This window comes from Thermobia domestica, chromosome 4 (genome assembly GCF_964235325.1).
Source record: "Thermobia domestica chromosome 4, izTheDome1.hap1.1, whole genome shotgun sequence".
NCBI classification, from domain to species: Eukaryota; Metazoa; Arthropoda; class Insecta; order Zygentoma; family Lepismatidae; genus Thermobia; species Thermobia domestica.
In genome coordinates, this window is record NC_137457.1 from 317,874,107 (window position 1) to 317,896,101 (window position 21,995).

General features: G+C 37.9%; 2 protein-coding genes across 3 annotated transcripts in view; one reads left to right on the forward strand and one right to left on the reverse strand.

Moving 5' to 3' along the window:
* The window catches only part of LOC145684352 (phospholipid scramblase 2-like), a 123,335-nt gene that overhangs the window by 13,455 nt on the left and 87,885 nt on the right, over positions 1-21,995 (forward strand). For both annotated transcript variants that reach the window (XR_014131278.1, XM_081756573.1), the window contains exons 2-4: positions 9,054-9,141; positions 11,077-11,277; positions 18,122-18,232. Coding sequence is in view for 1 of the 2 variants with exons in the window: in XM_081756573.1 (XP_081612699.1) it covers positions 9,093-9,141; positions 11,077-11,277; positions 18,122-18,232 (361 nt within the window). In the remaining variant the exon portion in view is untranslated. The remainder of the gene's footprint in view (positions 1-9,053; positions 9,142-11,076; positions 11,278-18,121; positions 18,233-21,995) is intronic.
* Positions 6,933-7,358, reverse strand: LOC145683211 (protein GVQW3-like). The gene has a single exon (XM_081754575.1). It carries the CDS (start codon positions 7,356-7,358, stop codon positions 6,933-6,935), a length of 426 nt encoding a protein of 141 aa, XP_081610701.1.

Below are 21,995 nucleotides of genomic sequence, written 5' to 3' on the forward strand. Positions count from 1 at the left end.
TGATTTATCACTTTCGTAATATCCAGGGGCGTTATTGGTGCCGTTAAAGGTTGCTGATCATCCAGTGTAAGGTCCATGTTAATTCCAAGGTATCCATTATGAGGGTTTGTATACCTGGCAATGCGCCTATAAAGACTTGATCCATCTCGGAGAGAGGGTTCTGGCGAACGTCCTGGAAATTTCTCCCGAAACAAATTCTTTGTTTTCACAAAAGATCCAGTGAGAATGAACCCTTCAACAATGGCAACACGCTCGGGTATCGAATACGGCATTATCACACACTGACACTCACCCGGCTTATCACAACGAGGCCCTTTTTCTCAACTGGTTTCGACTGGCTGCGGCTGCACGTGACTGCTGCAGGTCACGTAAGTCGACCCGACCTCGACACGCCATCTCTTGGTAGGAAGTAGATTATTTAAGTGTTGCCAAAAACACAATATACCAGAATATTACGACGGGCCGGTTTTACGTGCCGCACCCTGTATATATATATATATATATACTCTTTGGAGGGTATTTTATTAAGAGTAGGATAAAAGCGCACCAAAGTTTGCTTAACTAGGGCAAAAGTCCACTAGATACTTCACAAGTTAACATTAAATATCGACTATATACATTAAGAACGCAGACAGTTATTATATTTCGCAGTGTGTTTTGATATGTAAGGACGAGTTTTCGCCCTTACTGTATATATTAATATTAAATTAATAGTGAAGTATAATTATGCTGTTTAAATGTTTATAAAGGTAAGTCTGGCCAGACGTATATATTCTATAGTATAATTAATAATTATATTCATATATACATACATGTTGATAGGATGAAATATTATTTTAATGCTTAATTTTGTACTATAATTGTATATGTGCTGAGTTGTGTTTTTCTTCTTGTTTTTTCTAGTTTCTTAAAGTTATTCGTTCAAGTTTTTTTTATATAGTTTTTCTAGCATGCAATGGAAAATTCCAGAGGGTAAAGACGGTTGGACAAGATTTTCAAACGATTTTTTGCGGATTCTTTTTAGCGAAAATAAGAAACAACATAAAAAAAGGATATGTTCGCTCGAGGATATATAAGCGAAGGGAGCCCCTCCCCGTCGTTGTCTTGGAAATTGCCTCGCCTGGATTTTTTTTTTAACTTTCCTATCTGTTAGGGATCGGTTTGAGTGATAACCGAATGACGGAGAATTAGTTCTCTGGGGCCTGACTGATGGCTGTAGATTTTTCCTATTTTTTTTTAAATAGGCTTTTTAGAGGAACTAACCTAAATGATTGTTAGAGCAAGGGAGAAATTCCTTGGGCCAGAGTGATGACCGTAGCAATTGTGAAAATTTAGTTTCAGATAGAAATAAGCTTGAGTGATAGCTTATCGGGATGAATGATTCCCGTAATCTTCTAGCTAGGAGAAAGTAGGATTTTGGGAAATTAAAAAAAAACTCTGAGGCAAGCTTCATTAAGGTACTTTTTTTTTTTTTGCTAGGCCAGAGAAACGTAAATGATGGTTTTCTCTTTGATATGAATAACCGTCTTTGGACTGAGTGATATCCTTTGGAGTCAGGCCTTCCTGATAGAATTAGGGTAGGACTGAGCTGTGAGGAGATGACTGAACAGTGACGTCTGAATAGAGACTGATAGGATGTGGTTTGCTTGAGCTTCAAACTTAAGAGACAGGGGGAGAGCTCCTTCGTGGCTAAGCGGTTAGCGTACGCGTCTTTGGCGTGGGAGATCCGGGTTCGATTCCCGGCGGGAGCTCATGTGGTTCGGATTCCACGTTAATCAGTAGGTCCACGTCTCATATAGCCTCGCTGCTCAACGGGACGCTAAACTAAACTCAACTCAATTAAGAGACAGGGCTCCTAAGCTAAAAAGCCCTGGAAAGATTTTTTCGCTATTTTGAGAAACATATATTTTTCTTTAATTATTCTGATTTAATTCCTGAATAAAGATTGTTCTTTACCCTGAATCTGGTTACAAGTTTTATTGAGAGATATGTTAGTGTTCCTAATTGTTAATATCTCCTAGAGGAGCCTGAAGAGACGCTAGAAAGAGACCAGCGATAGAAGTTAAAACTTAAAGGTTGGAAGGTAACACTACAGATAAATATTATGTATAAGCAAAAAAAAAAAAAAAAAAAAAAAAAATCAACAAATAATGCTACATTACTAAAGTAATACGCAACACAATACGTTTGAAGAAACCAATACTTAGTCATTTAGGGATGTAGCCTGCAAACTATTCCAGAGGAGCAGCCTTTTTCATATTAGGAGTAAACCAAAAGTACATTTCCAAATTACGAAAGCTTCAATAAGACAATAAATATATCCATATAACACACATACATAAATACCTATATTATTATTATTATTATTATTATTATTATTATTATTATTATTATTATTATTATTATTATATTTTCAGTTTGTTACCTTTTTTGAAACCTAGGTGTTGACAGTGAGTGAATTTTAAACTACAGCTTGTGGGAAATGTACGAATAAGAAATCGGAAACTGTTGCAACTGTCTGGGTATATACTACTACAAGTAGAGTCGTTATTTTTTTTTTAAATCATTTTCTTATGAAAGCAGGATATAAGAAGAAATTTTTGGAAATATGTATCATAAAAAGGGTGGGGTAAGATTTTTTTTTTTTTTTTTAGAGAGTAAAGTATCTTGCAAATCTCTGAAGCTAGTAAAATGAAACTTGACATATTTATAAACTTTCCACTGTAAAACAAACAAACAAACCAACAAAAAAGCTTGAAAATTCAAAACATAAAAGGGAAAGAACAAAGGGTGCGCTTTCTTTAATGTTCGAATTCCGCATTACTTATTCAGAAAACATTTATAAAGTAAAGAACGATTTGCTTAAGCTGAATGCGTGAAACTCGGTATTTCAACTTTTAACTAAAAGTAATAAAATATATGTTTCAGCGTCTTGAAAATTACAAATTTTAACAGGGAAGGAGGTTCAATTTCTATAATATTAAAATTTCCGACTGCCTATGAGATTTGGGCAGAATAGGTGATAATAGGTGAATATACGATAATTTTAGAACGCACAGGTTTTTTGTGTCGTTTTTATGGGTATTAAATAACTTTCAATCGGAAAACGACCATTAGGAAGACCTAGGCGCAGATGGGGGGACAATATTAAGATCGATCTCTGAGATTGGAATACAAAGTAGAAACTGGATGCATTTAGCTAAGGTTAAAAGTCAGTGGAGAGCTTTTGTGAACGCGGCATTGGACCTCCGGGTTCCATAGGCCATAGAGTTCGTTAGTTATTAAATAACTTCAAAAAACAAACACACACTCATTCACTCTCTCTCTCTCTCTCACTGAGTTTTTTAACAGTCATTCCTGCTAAAGTAAATCAATAATAATTTGAGAATTGCCAACTGGCAACCCTGTATCCATTCTTTAAATTCAATTAAATTTACGAGAGAGTGGAAACATTGCCGTTCAGAGTAGTATTAATAAGAATAAAAGAAAATGAGAACTGTTTCCTATTTCGAAACTGAAGATCACTAGATAAGTTTATATATTATTAGTAGTAGTAGTATTGTACTTATTTCTACAATTATCCCGTGCATAACGAATATACGATTATTCTTTTGTAATATAGCGTGATTTTAAAAATGAAAGTCGACAATTTTGTTTTCTGAGATTGGCAACTCGGCTTGATACGTACGTCTAGTGGCATAGCCGCTGCGAGCTATTGGAGACACTGGCTCCTAGGTTTTCAAATATGTCAGTGGCTGAGTGGGAACTGGAGTCATTTGCTTTCATTCGCTGATAAAACTAATCCAGCAATTTTTCCCCAGAAATCAATAATTTACTTTCTTGCGTAAAGTACTAGTATAACTTCTGACATAAATTTGTAACAGTTTGATAAAGTTCCCTTTTTAAAAGCCAATTAAGTTGTTACTTGTAATTTACAATACAGTTAGTCAATAGTTAAGGAATTCAACTAACAAATGGCGCATTTAACCCACAAGGGAATAAAAGTCTACTTTTGGTTATTTTAGATATAGGCCCTATTTCATCTTTAAGATCTAATTGCTGAGTAAGTTCAGCAAAATTTTTAAATGTTCAATTATTGTAAGATAAAATATACTAGTATTTTATTTTGTACTAGTTGAATATACCCATGCTTCGCACGGGGGCTGTATTTGGAAGTCAACGCCTGTGGGAGTATCATCATTGATCTCAGCGACCGCAAAAACTATGGATTTCACACTAATATCGGTCATTTTGGATTACTTTTGTGTGTCTCTGTATACCACTCACCCCCCACCTTCCGGTGACCCTCGGCCCGGAACCGAATAGCGTGAATTTGGATGTTAATGCGATTGGAGTTCCACCATTGATTTTAGCGACCGCGAAAACTATGAATTCGACACTAGTATCGGTCATTTTCTACTACTTTTACATGTCCCGGTAAACCCCCCCCCCGAGACCCCCTGGTTCGAATTTTGACAAAAACGTTTAAGTCTGATCTGGAGCCTGGACCAAGGTATTCGTGACTAAAATTTTGGTAACTCTCGATCAATTATCTGGTTCCCAAGCCGGTTCCGGTAAAACACCCCCCCTGAGACCCCCCTGGTTCGAAATTTGAAAAAAGGGCTTTGTCTTGATCTGGGGCCTCTTACCAAAATTTGCTAACTCTCGGTTCATTCGTCTGGTCCCCAGGCCGCACAGAGACAGATAAACACACCAACACTCTTTATTTTATTTATATTAGGTTGTAAAAAGATAGAAATATATATTTCCACACAGAAGGTCACGAAGAGATATTCAGAAAAAAAAATATGTCAAACAAATTCAAGGACATCGTATGCCCCAAAACGAAGACAATACCTTATTTTTGGGAGGAACGTAAAAACCAAAAACATAATCTCATGTTGTTACAAGATTACTTAATTTATTAAAACAAAATAATTTTTGTATAGCTACTTGAAATTCGGAACTTTTGTGGGGGTCGCGGTGGCTCAGTGGTAGAGCGTTCACCTCTAGTGCTTGGGGTCCCGGGTTCGATCCCAGCCCCCGCCAAGTGAACTTTGTGGTGGGCAAACACCGTGTGCGTGGGTTTTCTCGGGGTTTTCCCGTTTCCTCCCACTTTCTTCATTTCATTCATTACTCATCATCACCGTCCCTTTTAGCCTAACTGGCATAACCGCGGGACGTAAAACTCAAAGATTTCATTTCATTTTTTCGGAACTTTTGTGACATGCGTCAGGCCGTCACGTATGTTAACTAAAAACTAGTGTATAAAAAGGTACTTTTGAAAAATTTGGATCGATCTGCGCCTTGGATTCTAAACTACTTCATTGATTCAGAGTACGAACCAAGCACTGAAGACCCTTTTAAAGCTTAAAATATTAATGTCCAGATATTATAAATGCTTCATAAAGTTAGAAACAGTGTAAACTTTTCCATGTAATAACGGATTGCCAGTAACGGATTCAAAAAAGGCGGATTGCCACGTGTGAATTTAGTCCAACCATTAAAACTTTTTACATTAGAAAATAGTGCTAATTTGTGCCCGAGTCTCAGAATTATTGTTGTTCTCGTGGACAAGTTAGTGCAAAATCGCGTGGGCTAACTTCACACTACGGTCAAACCTACCATCTTCGCAGTCTCCAAAACCTTTCGCGCCATAAATTAGTGCTAAATTTTGTCCGGTTCCCAGAGTTTGTGATAGTTTTGTCGTTCTAAAATTTTTAGATTGAGAGAAATTGGTTGCACTAATTTCACGGATTGGTGAATTTTCTTCCCTGCAGGCCGGTAGCCAGCCCAAAAATGTAGGGTTATCCCGATACAAACATATTATAGTTCATCACCATATTATAGTTCATTTGCAAGCCTACCGTGAAAATTTTAGGGGGCGGTAAAAATTTAGGCGGGCCCGGCCCCCCCTAGACCCCCGTTGGATACGGTCCTACTTCCCTGATGTAGGGTAAACAAACACTTCAGTTTTCCTTATTAAGTTCCAAAATACCTAACGTTTAAAAAAAATGCAATATGGCGCATATTTTTTGATTCTTCAGAATCGTCTGTAATAATTGACTTAAAATCAGTCGACAACGGGAGACTGGACGCTCCCTGCATATATTAAAAAAAAAATTTCCTATGCAATAGATAACGCATTTCGTTACAAAATGATGTATATGTTTTAAAAAGGCCTAATTCCTAATATTTGGAATTGGTCAGTCAAAAAGAATTGTTAATAATATGAGGTGCACACTAAAAGTACATGCCTTTCCGTTCTAATTTCCAAGAACAAGGAAATACAAGGAACTAACATGTGTCTATTGCTCAACACACACTCCTTCTTAATACACAGTTGCCATCGCCCCGTCTATTTTGTGTAGTATGTGGCATAGTCAGCTTTGGGGAATGTTCCAGATGCTGGAAAATAGCACTTCTCAGGGATGATATACTGCCAAAATGGCGCTTACGAAGAGAATCCGTCAGGTTTGGGAACAACCAGAAGTTACTCGGGGCTACATCGTGTGAGTAGGGTGGATGTGGCAGAAGTTCAATAGTGTGGTTAGCCAAGAACGAGGTCACAACAGTAGCACGGTGTGGCTGTGCATTATCCATGTGGAGGATAAAAATTGCTATTTGCCATCTGTGGTCATTTCTCAGTCAATTTTAGCAAAACTTCCGTATCCAAAAGTATACAAAATATCCGTAATTGTATGACCTTTCGGAACAGGGTGTGCTAGTATCACTCCCTGGGAATTGCAGAAGATAGTGTAGCTATAGTACTTTTACATTGAATGCCACCTGCTGAAATTTTTTGGGGGTGATGGTGAATATGTGTTTCCACTGCGTCAACTGCCTTTTTGTTTCTGGATTGAATATTGCAATCTGTGATTCATGCATTGACACGTTTACCAAGAAATTGCATCCCTCTTTTGTGAAGAGTGTCAAATTTGCAACACTTCATCGAATCCTTGCTTCTTTTTAATCGTCATAAGGATTCGTGGAACCCAGAGAGAATTATCTTTCTTTAGGCCCAGTTCGTATGTAATTATTCGTTGTACTGTTCCCACTGTTAGCCTCAGTATATCACAAATCTCCTGCAGGGTGATACGCCTATCTTCTATGATGAAATTTTCAATACAAATAATATTAGCGTTAGTTGATGCTCTTTTCGGACGTCCAGACTCCTGCTGATCTTTCACACTCGTTCGTCCTGCCTTGTACTTATGTACACATTTTCCAATAGTGTTTTCTGCAAGAGCAGTAGCACCACACACGCTCTCCAATTGGTGATGAATATCATGTGCATAACGTCCAGCTGTGGTGAGGAATTTTACAATTACCCTTTGCTCTTCAGTCGAAAATTCCATGTTCCCGGTCAGTATCAGAAAAACGTGTAACTCGTTCAGGCACTGTGACTAAACTGCCGCCACCTAGTAAAATTCTGCACTACTTCTAGGAAAAATATGGAGGTCTCCGATGCTACAATTGCTTTCCTGTAATGACAAAACATGTGGACTTTAGACAAAATGGTACTTACTTTTGGTATGTACCATCTAATAAGTTCTACTGAAAAGTATAAATAAGCGACGTTTTAACATATTTTGTAAGCACTTTTGTTTAATACATGTCTTTCCATACATTTCAATATATTTTTCGTAATGTTTTAAAAGCAAACTTGAAAATAAAAAATAGACCTATCATTCTTGTGTCGAAAGTTAGTTTACATAACGAGTTAATCAGACCGAAGGGGTGACCTTATTTTGACCAATCAGAAAATGACAACTCTACTGTAAATATTACATCTGTTAGTTGAGAATTACTTTCCGTCTTTTTTCCACTTTGTCTCATCTTAGCCCTCATCATAGGTGTCCAAACTCGTGAACTTGATGCTCGCGAGCTTGGCACTCGCAACTAAGCGCGAGCCCGAGTGAGCCCGATCCCCAATGAAATAAGTGAGCGCGAGCCAGTTCAGAAAAGTGACTACGAGCCCCGTTGAGAGAAGTGAGCGCGAGCCCGACTGAGTGCAAGTGCAGTTGAGAGAGGGAAGGGAGTGTAAGCTTGATTGAGAAAAGGAGTACAACTCTGGTTGAGACAGGTGAGTGCGTGCTAAGTTGAGAAAAGTGAGCGCGAGCCCAGTTGAGAAAAGTAAGCGACTCCAGTTGAAAGGAATGAGCGCGTGCCCAGTTGAAAGGAATGAGCGCGAGCCCAGTTGAAAGGAATGAGCGCATGCCCAGTTGAAAGGAATGAGCGCGTGCCCAGTTGAAAGGAATTACCGCGTGCTTAGTTGAAAGGAATGAGCGCGTGCCCAGTTGAAAGAAGTGAGCGCGAGCCCAGTTGAAAGAAGTGATCGCAAGTCCGAGTGAGTCCACTGAAAAGTGACCATCTCTTGTCCTCACGATCATCCACTTTAAGTATTAATGTTGAGAATCTTTAAGGACTACAATGCATATTTCGATGAGACGCTTGGGCAAGGTCTAAATATTATGAGTATCATCTCATCATATTATTTGTGAAACTGATGTGAAGGTGGAAAATTCTGCTACTAAAGGAGGGAGGGACAATTTCTATGATATTTAAATTCGTTTTTAAGTAAGTTGCCCAGGTTTATAAAAGTTGGTTCTTGCTGTAGACAATTCTTTCGGCGTTAGCGTTTCTTGATTCATATGTATCCCTATAATAAGATAATGTGTGTTGTTCGTCTTCTCTCTGTCCACGAAAAGGACGTAGTGTGTTTCGCTGATCTTTCTTCAATTCCTTCAACTTTCACCTCCCTAGTGGGAACAATGCTAGAATCTTCCCCTCAGTGTTCAAATAATGTATAGAGCTTCGTGGCTAAGCGGTTAGCGTACGCGCCTTTGGCGTGGGAGATCCGGGTTCGATTCCCGGCGGGAGCTCATGCGGTTCGGATTCCACGTTAATCAGTAGATCCACGTCTCATATAGCCTCGCTGCTGAAAGGGACGCTAAACTAAAATCAACTCAACTCAAATAATGTATAATGTACTGTGTTCAGATAATTTGCATTAAAATTTCATTTAACGCATACCTTCTGCTTCATTTCAGAGATAGAGCAGCTCTTTTTTGCTTAGGAAACTGTGGAAAATGTCGAAGCCACTGCCAAATCAACAAAACTATCCTCCATCTCACGGTGGTAAGTGCAACTCTGTTACGTATTTAAGTGTTCCATATAGAACACCGAAGTTGAATCTAGTATATTTTAGTTTTGAATTTGACGAACCTTTTCTTACCATTATTATATGTTGCTACTCGGTTAATGGATGCTTATGGTATGTTTCTATCAGACAATATGCACATTGCTCTGTAACAGAATAGAGAGAAAATAGATTTCCCTAGTAAGGAAATCCGAGAAAAGTTAGGATCTAAGTTCAATTTCGGGACTTAGTCTCGTTAAGGCAGTCCCACTTTTTATAGCTAAAAGTGCACCATTACAATTATTTTTTTAATTATTTGAACTTCCTTTTACTTATATATTAATGAAAGGAAACAACCGATTTATTTTACACACCACAATCCTCTGTAGGTGGGAATTAAACAACTTACAAAGAGTGAAAAAAGTCGATTGACTGGACGGGGACTCAAATCCGGGATCTCCGGCATACCGTGCCGATGCGTTAGCCACTACGCCACCCAGTCCGCTTCCCAGGTCAGCCACTGACTCTCTTACTCTCGAGGTCGGTGTTCTCTACTCAGACCACATGGCTTGTACCACAGCGTAAGCTGCTATACTTGGACAATTCAGTGTCCATATATTGAGAACACCTTTAACGGTTGTGATTTCATATATATTAGTGAAAAGAGGAAACAACCGATTTATTTTACACACTACAATTCTCTGTAGGTGCGAATTAAACAACTTACAAAGAGTGAAAAAAGTCGCTTGACTGGACGGGGACTCGAACCCGGGATCTCCGGCTCTGAGTGGAGAGCACCGATTGCAGGAGTGAGAGAGTGTTTGGCTTTTCTGGGGAGTGGACTGGGTGGCGTAGTGATCGACACATCGGCACGGTATGTCGGAGATCCCGGTTCAGTCAGGCCACTTTTTTCACTCTTTGTAAGTTCTTTTTAGTTTAGTGTTTTATTTTTTGTTCTTGATGTTAACACTGTTCATAGATCTCATTACCTTTTATTCTCCCTTGTTTTACACTTTTCATTTTATTAGTTCTTCAGGCAAAACGTACAAAATGGAAGACTGTTTTTTGTATATGTGTATCTATAGGGCAATTCAAAATTATTGATATAAAAACAAGTTACCCGTGACTGCTGTAACGAATTTATTATGGATATACCAGTGTAACATGAAAGGCAAACTCTTAAAGCTTCATTTAGCAACACTGAAGAACTCATAATTTCCGAATTAGCCCTTTAGCGGCTTTGATACACAAAATTGCAGCACCGGGAACGGAGAATGTGTACTCTAATACCGTAGAACGTCATCAGTGACCGTTTTTCAGACATTTTCAGACAAAATTTGGTAAACAAATACCGCAGCAACATAACATCTTAAGGTTGATGAAACTTTTTAAGAGGGGTAAGGTTGCTTGTGCAAGGCAAAAACCCTGAACGGTCATCGGTAAGCAATGAAATTGATTATAGTTTAGAGAACAGCCTCATTGCAGAAGGTAACCATATGGAAAGTGATTTAGTTCGCCTATAAATGAACTAAAAATAAAATAAAACAAAAAGAATTTTCAATTACATGAGTATTTCCACAATAAATAATCCATTACAGCAGTCATGAGATTTTCTTTTTGAATCATTTAGTTTAAATTGACCTTGTTGTAATTCAGAAATTTGTATATCATCAATATCGCAAGAGTGCGTTTTAAATGTGTTCTTCTGTTATAACCTTGGAACAATTTTGATACAATTTTCTTTGACGCAGACAGGATAGGATTCTTTTTCTGCATACTTCCGAAAACTGTGTTATACTGATTTAGTGTCTTCGGAATTTATTGACAGAGTTTGTGTTACGGTAGTTGACTGGTGGCTGTACCAGGAAGTGGAATTGAGAAATGCTAGTTTATAATTTTATGATACAGTTAAAACCTAATGATTTTTTTTTCAGATGACAGTTACCCACCACCTCAACCCTGTTCTGCATCACATCGACCCAGTTATCGTCCACATATTCAGCCAGAATATAAACCTGTTCAACAAGATGGGTATCCGCCTCAAGTAGAACCAGGCCAACCACCATATCCTACTCCGGGCGATCAACAAGGGTACCTTCTTGCAGGACAGCCAATAATGACGCAGCCGACTGCAGGTACGTATTCTATAATATATGCACAGGGTATCAGGGTGTATATATATAGTATGTAACATTAATGCATGTCCAAATGTGACGAGGTGGTTGCGGTCATCCAAATAAGTAAAAATGTTCCTATAAACATGGATCCGATGCCGCTTTGTTTCCGAGATATACAAGGTGTTCGAATGTCGAGTTCTTCCAATGGTTTACTATGGGAAAGTGAATGGAAATGTTCAATATTACAGGGATAATACAATCAAGTGGAATTATATCTGTGCAAATACATTTACACTAACATGGAGAATGAAACTAATCAACATTCAAGGTTATTGGGTTGTCAGCGTTGCCAACCTAAAGTATAAAGTGTTATGTTTTCAAATAGCACTAGACGTCCACACGTTAGCATATGGTTGATGACATCAAAACGTTCCTAAACATGGGGCAAATCCCGCTTCGTTTTCGAAAGATAAGGCGTCCAAGTGTGAAGTCAATTAACAGCCCACAATAGAAAACAACGGTTCATAGATCAAAACGCTTGCATGAAAGTGTTATTGTGTCGTTACAAATGAGTGCACATGAGAATAACTTACGTATGAAGCGATAAAGTAATTAAATGTTAAAAACCACGAAGTAGTGTTATTGAGTAACAATGTTGCCTACTTCGTGTGGACGCCAAGTACTATTTGAAAACCTAACACTTTTTCCAAGGTTGGCAACGCTGACAACACAATAACCTCAAATGTTGATTAGTTTCATTCTCCATGTTAGTGTAAATGTGTTTGCACAGATATAATTCCACTTGATTGTATTATTCCTGTAATATTGAACATTTCCATTCACTTTCCCATAGTAAGCCATTGGAGGAACTCGACATTTGAACACCCTGTATCTCGGAAACGAAGCGGCATGTATATAATCAGCTAAGTCATACGAATTCTCATAGAATTAGGTTCATGTGTATACCATATATAGTTGATATCGTCGATCCACATCTAATACTTTTGCATCCCTCTTCGCTGGTCTAGTGACTAATGTGGATGCCTTTGCTGCAAGACGTTCCTGGGTTCGATTCCTCGATGAAAGAGATTATTACGCACTAGATTCGGCTCCCATGTTACACTGTAGGTATTTTTCTATATGGCCCCAGTGCTGACAAAAGTACATAATTAATCAGTTAATAATATAATTATAAATTAGGGAATAAATAATATAAATAAAAATCAGGCAATCAATAATATAAATAAAAATCAGAAAAACAATTAATAATATAAATAAAAATCATACAATCAGTTAATATAAATAAAAATCAGGCAATCAGTTAATAAAATTAGTAAAAGTCAAGCAATCAGTTAATAATATAAATAAAAACCATCAATCAGTTAATAATGTAAACAAAATCAGTCAGTTAATAATATAAACCAGTCAATCAGTTAATAATGTAAACAAAATCAGTCAGTTAATAATATAAACCAGTCAATCAGTTAATAATGTAAATATAAACCATCAATCAGTTAATAATGTAAACAAAATCAGTCAGTTAATAATATAAACCAGACAATCAGTTAATAATGTTAATATAAACCACCAATCAGTTAATAGTAGAAATCAGTCAATCACTTAACAATTTTATTTCATTGTATGTGCCTTTATATGGCAACTTCGACGTGTCCGTAAAGAATTACGATAGTACTAACAAAAATAACAAAGATGAATTATATCTGAAAAGAGTAAAAATGTTTAAAAATACAAGTAGCACTGCCACTGTATAGCACGTGAAGGAATTTTGTTTGAATGAAGTGATATTTGCTGTATTAATTTTGAATCTCAAAATAACAATATATTTATAGCACTTCAGGTTTTATTAGCGCAACTAAATTGGAGATGGAATGTTTCTGAAACGTTTGATTGAATACAGGAAACTGATTATTGCTATTCAATTTTATTATAGGACCATCATAATTAAAACTAAAGAAGGTTGATTTCCGCCACTTTCCTTTTGAATAGGGTTAAGAGAGCGATAGAATCTGTTCTTGGAATACTAAATCGATTTTAAAAAAAACTCTCGTACTTACTCTGATAACAATCCACGCAGTGTGTTTTAGAAGTATATAATTTTCGCCCATATTTGTACAGAATCTCTACATTTCAATGCCTAGACAACCATCGACATTGATTGATAGGGCTTAATTATCATCTATAGAGATGTTAGAATGAAACTTAACAAGCGACTTTGTTTGAATTATAGTGACACCTCGTAATTATCTCCTGTGTAGATTCTTACAATATATGAAGAATGGTACATAGTAGCCCTTTGTGATTGAATTAATGTTTTAGAAAGATTCGACATACTAGATGGACGAAAAATGTATGGTCCTATTATACTAAGAGATTGCTTTTTTCTTTTCGTTTTTAATTGTAACATATAAAATGAATAAATAAAATATGTGGACCATGCACATATATAAATGGTTAGTATCATAGATGGCAGACAGCGGCTTATTTTAAATTGTCATATAAAAGGAAGCGACTGTTGATGGTAAAACTCTTATCGAACTGTGATTCAACGGAACTGTGTAACATATTCCCGACAGGTAACATATAACACCACCTGTGTGCAAGGGCGCCCATGTTGTGGTTTCCAGAGGGAGGGGTCAGTTTAAGAGACATTTCAAATATAGTTGCAAATTTTGCTGTACCTATTCTAAAAAATTCTATTGGATTTTCGATCTTCCAAAGTATAATTTCCTCTAAGGGGGGAACGAGCGCCCCGTCTTGCCCCCGCCCCCCTGATGAGCGCCCTTGCCTGTGTGGCTCAAGGCAATCTGGAACTTGTTGCGAGAGAAAGGACGACATGGAATTAGGACAGAGATTGTAAAATCGTGCATATCCGTTTGGTGATCATCCGAATTTAAGATAAAAATAACATGTTAACTGTACCATGTGTACGCCATTGTCATGAGAACAGAGTTTATGTAAAGAGGAACGTGAATTTACCTCGAGGGATGTGGACAGTATTGTTTATATATTTATGTATATAGAGAGACGAACAGTACAGGTAAAGATATATAAAGGTAACCAAGAAAGTTCTCTCGCTTTTTCACCCACCGCCTTCGAACATCGATATTACAACTAAGACGTACCTGGAAGATAAAAACTAGTCTTCATCAGCAGCGACGACCTTCTGCCAACGTTCTGGAAGGCCATGGATTCCATCGCGGTAGAACTTGGTGGGCCGTGAAGCGGAGGTGTCAAGTTCATTTTGCACCTCTACTAGGGATTTGAACTAGCGTCCTCTAAGGTGAACAGGTGATAATTGGACGGTGCAATGTCCGGGGAATGTGGCGGATGCAAGTGGTTCCCATCCAAGGCGTAGGATGATGTCCCGGGTCATCCTAGCCACATGGGGCTTAGCGTTGTCCTGTAACAGGAGGAGCCTTTGCGATTCAGAAGTGCTGGCTTCAGAGTTTTGAGTTTTTCTTGAAAACGACTCAACTGCTGACAGCATACAGTCTGATTGCATTGATGCTCTGACCAGCTGGTAGCAGTTCCCAATGCACTGTGCCGCGAGCAGTCCACCAAACACAGGAGACCTTCTTCTGTTGCAGTGCTGGTTTCGGCTGTTTTGGAACCGGTTCATGGGATACAAACCAACGATGACGGCGCCTTGGAGCTTCGTACAGGACTCCTCAGCACATTTCAACATCTTGTCCAGAAATGGCTCCTCCCTCAGACTAAACAGCAAAGAAACAGGTGTCTGCTCGCATTGCCTTCTGACCCGGAGTCAAAATCGTATGGGATACATCTACCCACTTGGATTTTATTGTTTCCTTGAAAACTAAGTACCTTGTGATTTGATCATATCATTTGTATTTCGTGGCAATATTTTTGCTTGCAGGGCAGTGTATTCTATTTTCGATTTAATGAATGCGAAATGTATCATCGTGTATCATATATAATTTTTAATGTATCGTGTTTCTTGAAATTCATTTCATTCTTATCATATACCCAGCTTTCTACAATTATTTTTTTTAATGGATGAAATTCCTTTTTCTGTGCACTGAGAATGAATTGTTTGTGTAATCGGAAGAAAAAAGAAAAAAATGTGTTTCAATCACTTACATCTTGAACTTAGGAAGATTTTTATGGAATTCTTTCATTTTACCACCGTTTTGAAAGGATTATATGTATCAGCGGGAAGAGTTCATTTTGTTGTTTTCTATAGCAGATAGTAAAAAATTTAATCTTGTGTTTGAGTTGAGAAAACAAAAATTATATGGGATTTTTGAATGAAATTCTCTGCAAGTGAACGAATGAAAATTGATGAATGTTACAGAACGCAGTTGTTGTTTTAACATTGGAACTGGGGTGATCCAGGGGTCAGAAAAGTAAAAAGAAGGGATATATTTAAATCAAAACCCCTTTTATCGCGATTTTCGCACCTCAGATACATGATAAAGACATATGAATGGCACTGTTTGAAATTCCGTTCTATTCTAAAGACAATGATGTATGAACCATGATCCTAGGATAATTAGGGATGTCTCAGGAAATTTTTATATTACATCCGGATCTTCTGGAGTAATCTGGGGCATTGTGCGGCTCATTGGTAAATATTTTTTCCCGCCCTTACTATTCAAGATAGGAGCTTGAAATTTTGTACACACTTTTAGTACTCCCTTTAGTATTTTTCAGTTTATTTTGATATTTGTGCGTTGACACAGGGTGGTCCAGAGCAGCTTAAAATTGGATGTTTTTTTTTTTTCAGAAAATTTCTTTCAATTTCCCACCTCAGGGACATGATATGGAAATGTGAATGATGCTGTTTGGAAGATTGCTCTATTGTGAAAAAACAAGATTATATGATCGGAGATTGAACATAAAACTCTGAAACATCAGAAGTGAACGTTGTTTCCTAAGAACAGCTACAGTTAAAAATTGTACGCAAGTATTAAATGAAATGGAATACCACAGTGTAGCGTCCCACAAATATATTTGTTAGGCTAAAGGAAACGATGATAGAAGATTTAGTGTAACGAAAATGTGGAAGGAGACTGTAGTACTCCGAGGATATACACGAACACGATGTTGATTGAATTTTTGAATTTAGCATTTTGTTTAACAGCACGGCTATATGAGACGTGGACATACTGATTAACATGGAAGCCGAACAACATGAGCTTTCACATCAAAGGCGCGTACGGTAAGCGCTTAACAATGTAGCTCACGTACACGATTTTTATACAAGATGTAAATTGTTATGTTTGTTATGAAAAAAATGTTGAAATATTTGGCTGTAGATCGAACAAGTGACAGCACGCACTAAAGAATTTTTTTTTAATTGTCTTTTACGGTTACCTTAATGTAAGGAAATTACGCTTATAGGCGATTTAACACATTTTGGGTGAGTAATTTTGTGGTTCACTGCCGTTTCGTTGCGTCTTTGCTGCTGGTGGTGTAATTTTCAAAACGGAAGAGGCGCCACCGCGGATCGTTGCTGCGGGGCCGCAAATTTTTGGCTAGTTATCGCTAGTTGCCCATTGGTGGTCCGCCAACTTGGTTGGCCTGACCCACTGAGACTTATCCTCTGAGATTGGGAACATTAATGCCATCTTGTGCGAAAAAGGCTCACTAGTTTTTAGACTATACTGTTTTTGCTATTATGGAGTATTCCTTTGTTTCAGTTGTCCAGCCCCAAAATAACTTGGTTTTGTTCCCTATTTAGTTAGAGCCAAGAGTTCTTCACTTGGACTCATGACTTTAAGGAAATAGCCACGAACAGAAAATGATTGAGGGCGAAAACCACGACGAAGATACTCCACGAAGGGCAAGAGGTGAGGTACACAGTGATAACGCATTAAAAATCGAACAGGAGCCGGTGGAGTGATTCCCTTGGAGTCAAGATATAATGGGGAGCCCGCCAAGTACACTGAATTCAAGGCCTGATAACAGTTCTGAGCCCGTGTTAAATCTTCATTAACTCCTGTGTTGCAAAGACGCGAAAGTCAAAAACTCACAGTGAAATACATTAAAAATCGAAATATCTGGAGTAAGCACTTGATGATAAAATCCATTATTAAAATATTGGAACCTTTTTTTCCTAAATTTTCGAACTGAAAATTTATATTTTTTAGCTTGTATAAAAAAATCCGTTCTGTATAAGGTGTAGAATTTTAGTGTCATCTCCTCATTAACCCACAAACGCCCAAGACCAGTTAGAAATGAAATTTTTGAGTTTTACGTCCCACGGTTATGCCGGCTAGGCTAAAGGAGACGGTGATGATGAGTAATGAATGAAATGATGGAATAAAGAAAGTGGGAGGAAGCGGGAGAACCCCGAGAAAACCCACGCACACGGTGTTTGTCCACCACAAAGTTCACTTGGCGGGAGCAGGGTTTGAACCCGAGACCCCTAGCACCAGAGGTGAACGCTCTACCACTGAGCCACCGCGGCCCCCCAAGACCAGTTAGCTAACAAAAATTTGCATACACTAGCAACTGCCTGAACAATACCGTGTTACATCGAAAACCTGAGAAGAGAAGTGAACGAAACTCTTACAAGAGAACGGGTAGTGTGCCTGAAGTGGAACGTTTTTTTTTTTTGCCTAAATGAATGATATAGCCCATGTAACGTAGTGAAACATAAAGTGGGTCACTGGTGGCACAAGGGGAGTTTGTGGGTTAATGCTATAGAGTTAATTCTGTTATTCTTTGAATTTTGGAATTACTTTTTTTCAAAATTAATTTGTAATTGTACTTAAGGCGAATTAAGATTTTTATTTTTTGCTATTATAGTACGTGCGACGTAGAAAGATTTAACCGCGTTTAAGTAAAATATGACTTTGATCGTTTTATTTTATAGGTGGAATTTGGATGCCTGCACCACAGCAAATCCCCAATTGCCCACCAGGTCTGGAATACCTTTCTACAATTGATCAGCTGCTAGTTCATCAAACAATAGAAATTCTGGAAGGTATTTATAATCTTTTGTTTACACAAAATTTAGTTCTATTAGAATGTGTGAGAATTTCTTTTTACTTAATATGAAAGTAAAGCAAGACCGGTTTTATATTTTGTATGATTACTTCCACGGGCGTTTGTGGCGGAAGGTGAGGGACAGGGAGACGCGTCCCCCCGAATATTTTGAGTACGAGATAAATTGATCAATGCTGAAAGTATTTAGATCTTATATGGAACAAGTGAAAACATAGGCAGAACAAATGAAAGTAAAGTCTGTTGTTAAACATTAAGTACCCGGCTATTTGAGGAGATCGCAAAGCGTATTTGTTGTTCATGCGTACTCGTACTCTTGGAATACGCTGACCATGTATTTAAATGTAGATGGCTAATCATAAGCGCGAAAGCAATAAAATCGCTGAGAAAACGTCAGCTCAAGCGTATTTGCTGCGGGTCGGAACAATAGACCGCCTGCTGTTTAAAAGATTTCAAAAGGAAGGAAAAAAAAAGGAAAGACGTGTTGCCAGTCAAAGGGATTGTAGCAAGAAACAGCTGCTTGGAAGATGTTACTGGACTGGACATTTAATTAGTACTGGAACTCTGCTATTACACACCTGGACCTGGCAAAAAGACCTGGAAAACCTGACTGGCTCACAGTATGATTTACACATCTGCTGAAGGTAAAATTACTGAATAGCCACTTTCGCCGCGTTCGCTACGGGGGGTAACGCTTTCTCAACTAGCCTAAGTCTTAGTTGATGTGATTAAAATGTCCGCTTGACGTGTGCCACTTTTAAAGATTTTTTTTAGGTTACACTTCTTGGTTAGTCAAAGTAATCTCGGCTGCAGGCGCACAGTTTTTTCATTGCTTAACCAGCAACAATTGGATTCCATGACGAATAAAAACTGGAGAACGGAAGGAAGGGATGTATAAGAAAGTTGATCTGCAAATTAAGAAAGGAAATCTATACAGAGACCGGGAAGTATACAATAGAAGCGAAGGTGATAAGTGGAATAAAAAAGGATATAAAAAATTGAATGATATATATGAAGGTAAATTTCATTTAAATGGAAGGGAGCAGGGAAGAATACAGAAACTACAGATGGAAATAAGCTTGAATGAGCGAATTAAACTTGAGGAAGATGGAAAAAATACGTTGAGAAGCGGGATGATAGCACGAATAAGCTATACACCCTCCATTCTAAAAGAAACCGAACTTTTTTAAAAAACAAAAAGGCAATGTACATTTTGGAACAAATCATTTTTATTAATCAATGTATTCCCCTTCTGCATCGATACACATATTTGCACGCTCCAACAAGTTGTCAAACGACTTCTCCATGTCCTTTATTGGAATGGTCTTTAGGACGGCGGTCGTCGCCTTCTCAATGGCATCAATCGATGCGTCCCACTTTCCTTTCATCGCCAAATGCAGTTTCGGGAACAGATAGAAATCGCACGGAGCGAGATCTGGTGAATAGGGCGGATGATGCAACCGAATAATGTGATTTTTGACCAAAAATTCAGTTACAAGTCGCGAACGATGTGATGGTGCAGTATCGTCCAAACGAGTCCAACTGCCGATTTCGCGATATTCGGGCCGAATACGACGAATTCTTGCCAGCAAACGCTTCATTAAAACTCTCCAGTGACTTTCTGTGACGATTTTTTGTTATGTTTGATGAATTCACGCACTTTTTCGATGTTTTCTTCCGATAATCCGGTTCTGGGACGGCCTGATCTTTCGTCATCATCCAGCGTCTCTCTACCCGATTTGAATCGCCTGAACCACTCGTAAACTTGCGTACGGGATAGACACTCATCACCATATGCATTTTGTAGCATTTGGTGCGTTTCACTAAAAGTTTTACCCTGTTTAACACAAAACTCAATTGCAGCTCGTTTGAAACTCATTTTCCGACCGATGTAAACAACACACTGACAGTTGAAACGCAATAACTTTGATGCCGTGCATCCAAATGTCATGACATTTATACCAGTTGTCAATGAGGGACTACGCCATCTACCGGTAGAATATTACAACAGATGGCACTAGTGGTACTATTTGTTTTCAAAAGTTCGGTTTCTTTCGGAATGGAGGGTGTATATTTTAGATATTAGAACGGAAAATGAAGTAAACGAGGATTATTCATTGACCAAGTTCGAAAAACATACAGCGAAATGAAGAAGAAAAAGGCAGATAATATACATACCTTTTGAGTTTATTAAGAATACGGAAGAAGAATGAAAATCAGAAATTCGAAATTCGGAATCAAATCAAGTGTCATCGTAAGACTTCTTTCAGAGATTTAAGGTTTTGTTAGCTAATAAATCGAAATATAAGAGAACTACAAAATTAGACTGCTGCAAATGCGTTTAAGAACACCTAGTAGGAATTTACCGGTAGGAGTGTTAACGCTACAATGCATGATTTTATTTTCTGTAAAAAAAAAAAAAGTTTTTCAAGAGAAAAGAACAATGAGAAGTACCGGTATGCTTCATAGTGCCATCTAAGCGGAAACTGTGGAATTACAACTAGCTTCGAACGTTCCCAATCTGGTTTAAAATGCATTAGCAACGACATGCCGTTATGTAGGAAAGCACAGATTACATTTATCACTATGACCCATATCTGTTCCACTATGCATTGTGGGGTTAAGGTGAAGAAATTATCTGAACCCTATTATATATAAACTAAATATTTCTTTTTGGGGGAAGGGGAAGGTAGCCTACCAGTGATGGAAAAAAATTATGATGAGTTTTGTTATTAAAGGTAGCACGAGGGGATCCCGGTAGTAAAGTAGATTCCAGTTTACTCGTAATTTTCACGTAACTTTAGTTGGGGTCTACTTGTATTCTAGTCGTCCGCGTCCCCCCCCCCCAATTTTAACATGCCAAAGACGACCATGATTACTTCTATGATGAAACAAACTTCTAGAATAATTTGATTCCCGAGATTCTCTTTACTGTCTTTAGCTGAGTACTTTATTTGATTTTCACAGTAGGTATCGAAAAACTGATCATTTGTTGTATGCTTTCTTACCTGTATTCGATACAGACTGCTGTATTCGATCCTGTATTCGAATGTATAAAACTGAATACAGTTTTTAGGAAATATACATTTAAGGTATTTAGAGGATTAAGCTTTCAGTACGTCTTTAATAATAGTAAAGTAACATATGTATATGATTAGCTCTCTGCGTAGAAAGTTGTCACACCTGAAGCTTCCATATTTCGTGCACACATATCCACGAAGTCGAATCGCGTTCGGAGTGTATTTTTAAAATCTCGGATGATAGCCGAGGAAGTCAGAACTTATGCACATTTCTTGCTATTTCTAAGAATTCCTTGCCTGGATGAAACCAACAATATATATATATATATATTTGCTATGTGGGCTTACGCAACTGGAAGGATACATACCGAGGCAATGAAATGGTTATGGGAACATTGTTTTTCCACTTTTTAAAATGCAGATTCTGAATTAAGGCCCCGTAAGAACTCGTGCTTATAGCTAATAAGTAATAAATGTACAAGCAGTTTTCGTCAGGTTCTTAATATATTTTTTTGCAAGCGATAACATTGCTAGCTGACACAGTCGCTATGAGACATTTAAAAAGAGACAGACCCAGAAAAAAGTATTTTTACAATATTTTCAACTAGGGATGCGCACGAGTCGAGTCGAGTCGAGATTTAAGCCTGTCTCGACTCGTCTCGAGAAAATGTTGTTTCGACTCGAAAATATGTTTCTGTCTCGACTCGACAGTTTCTGTCTCGA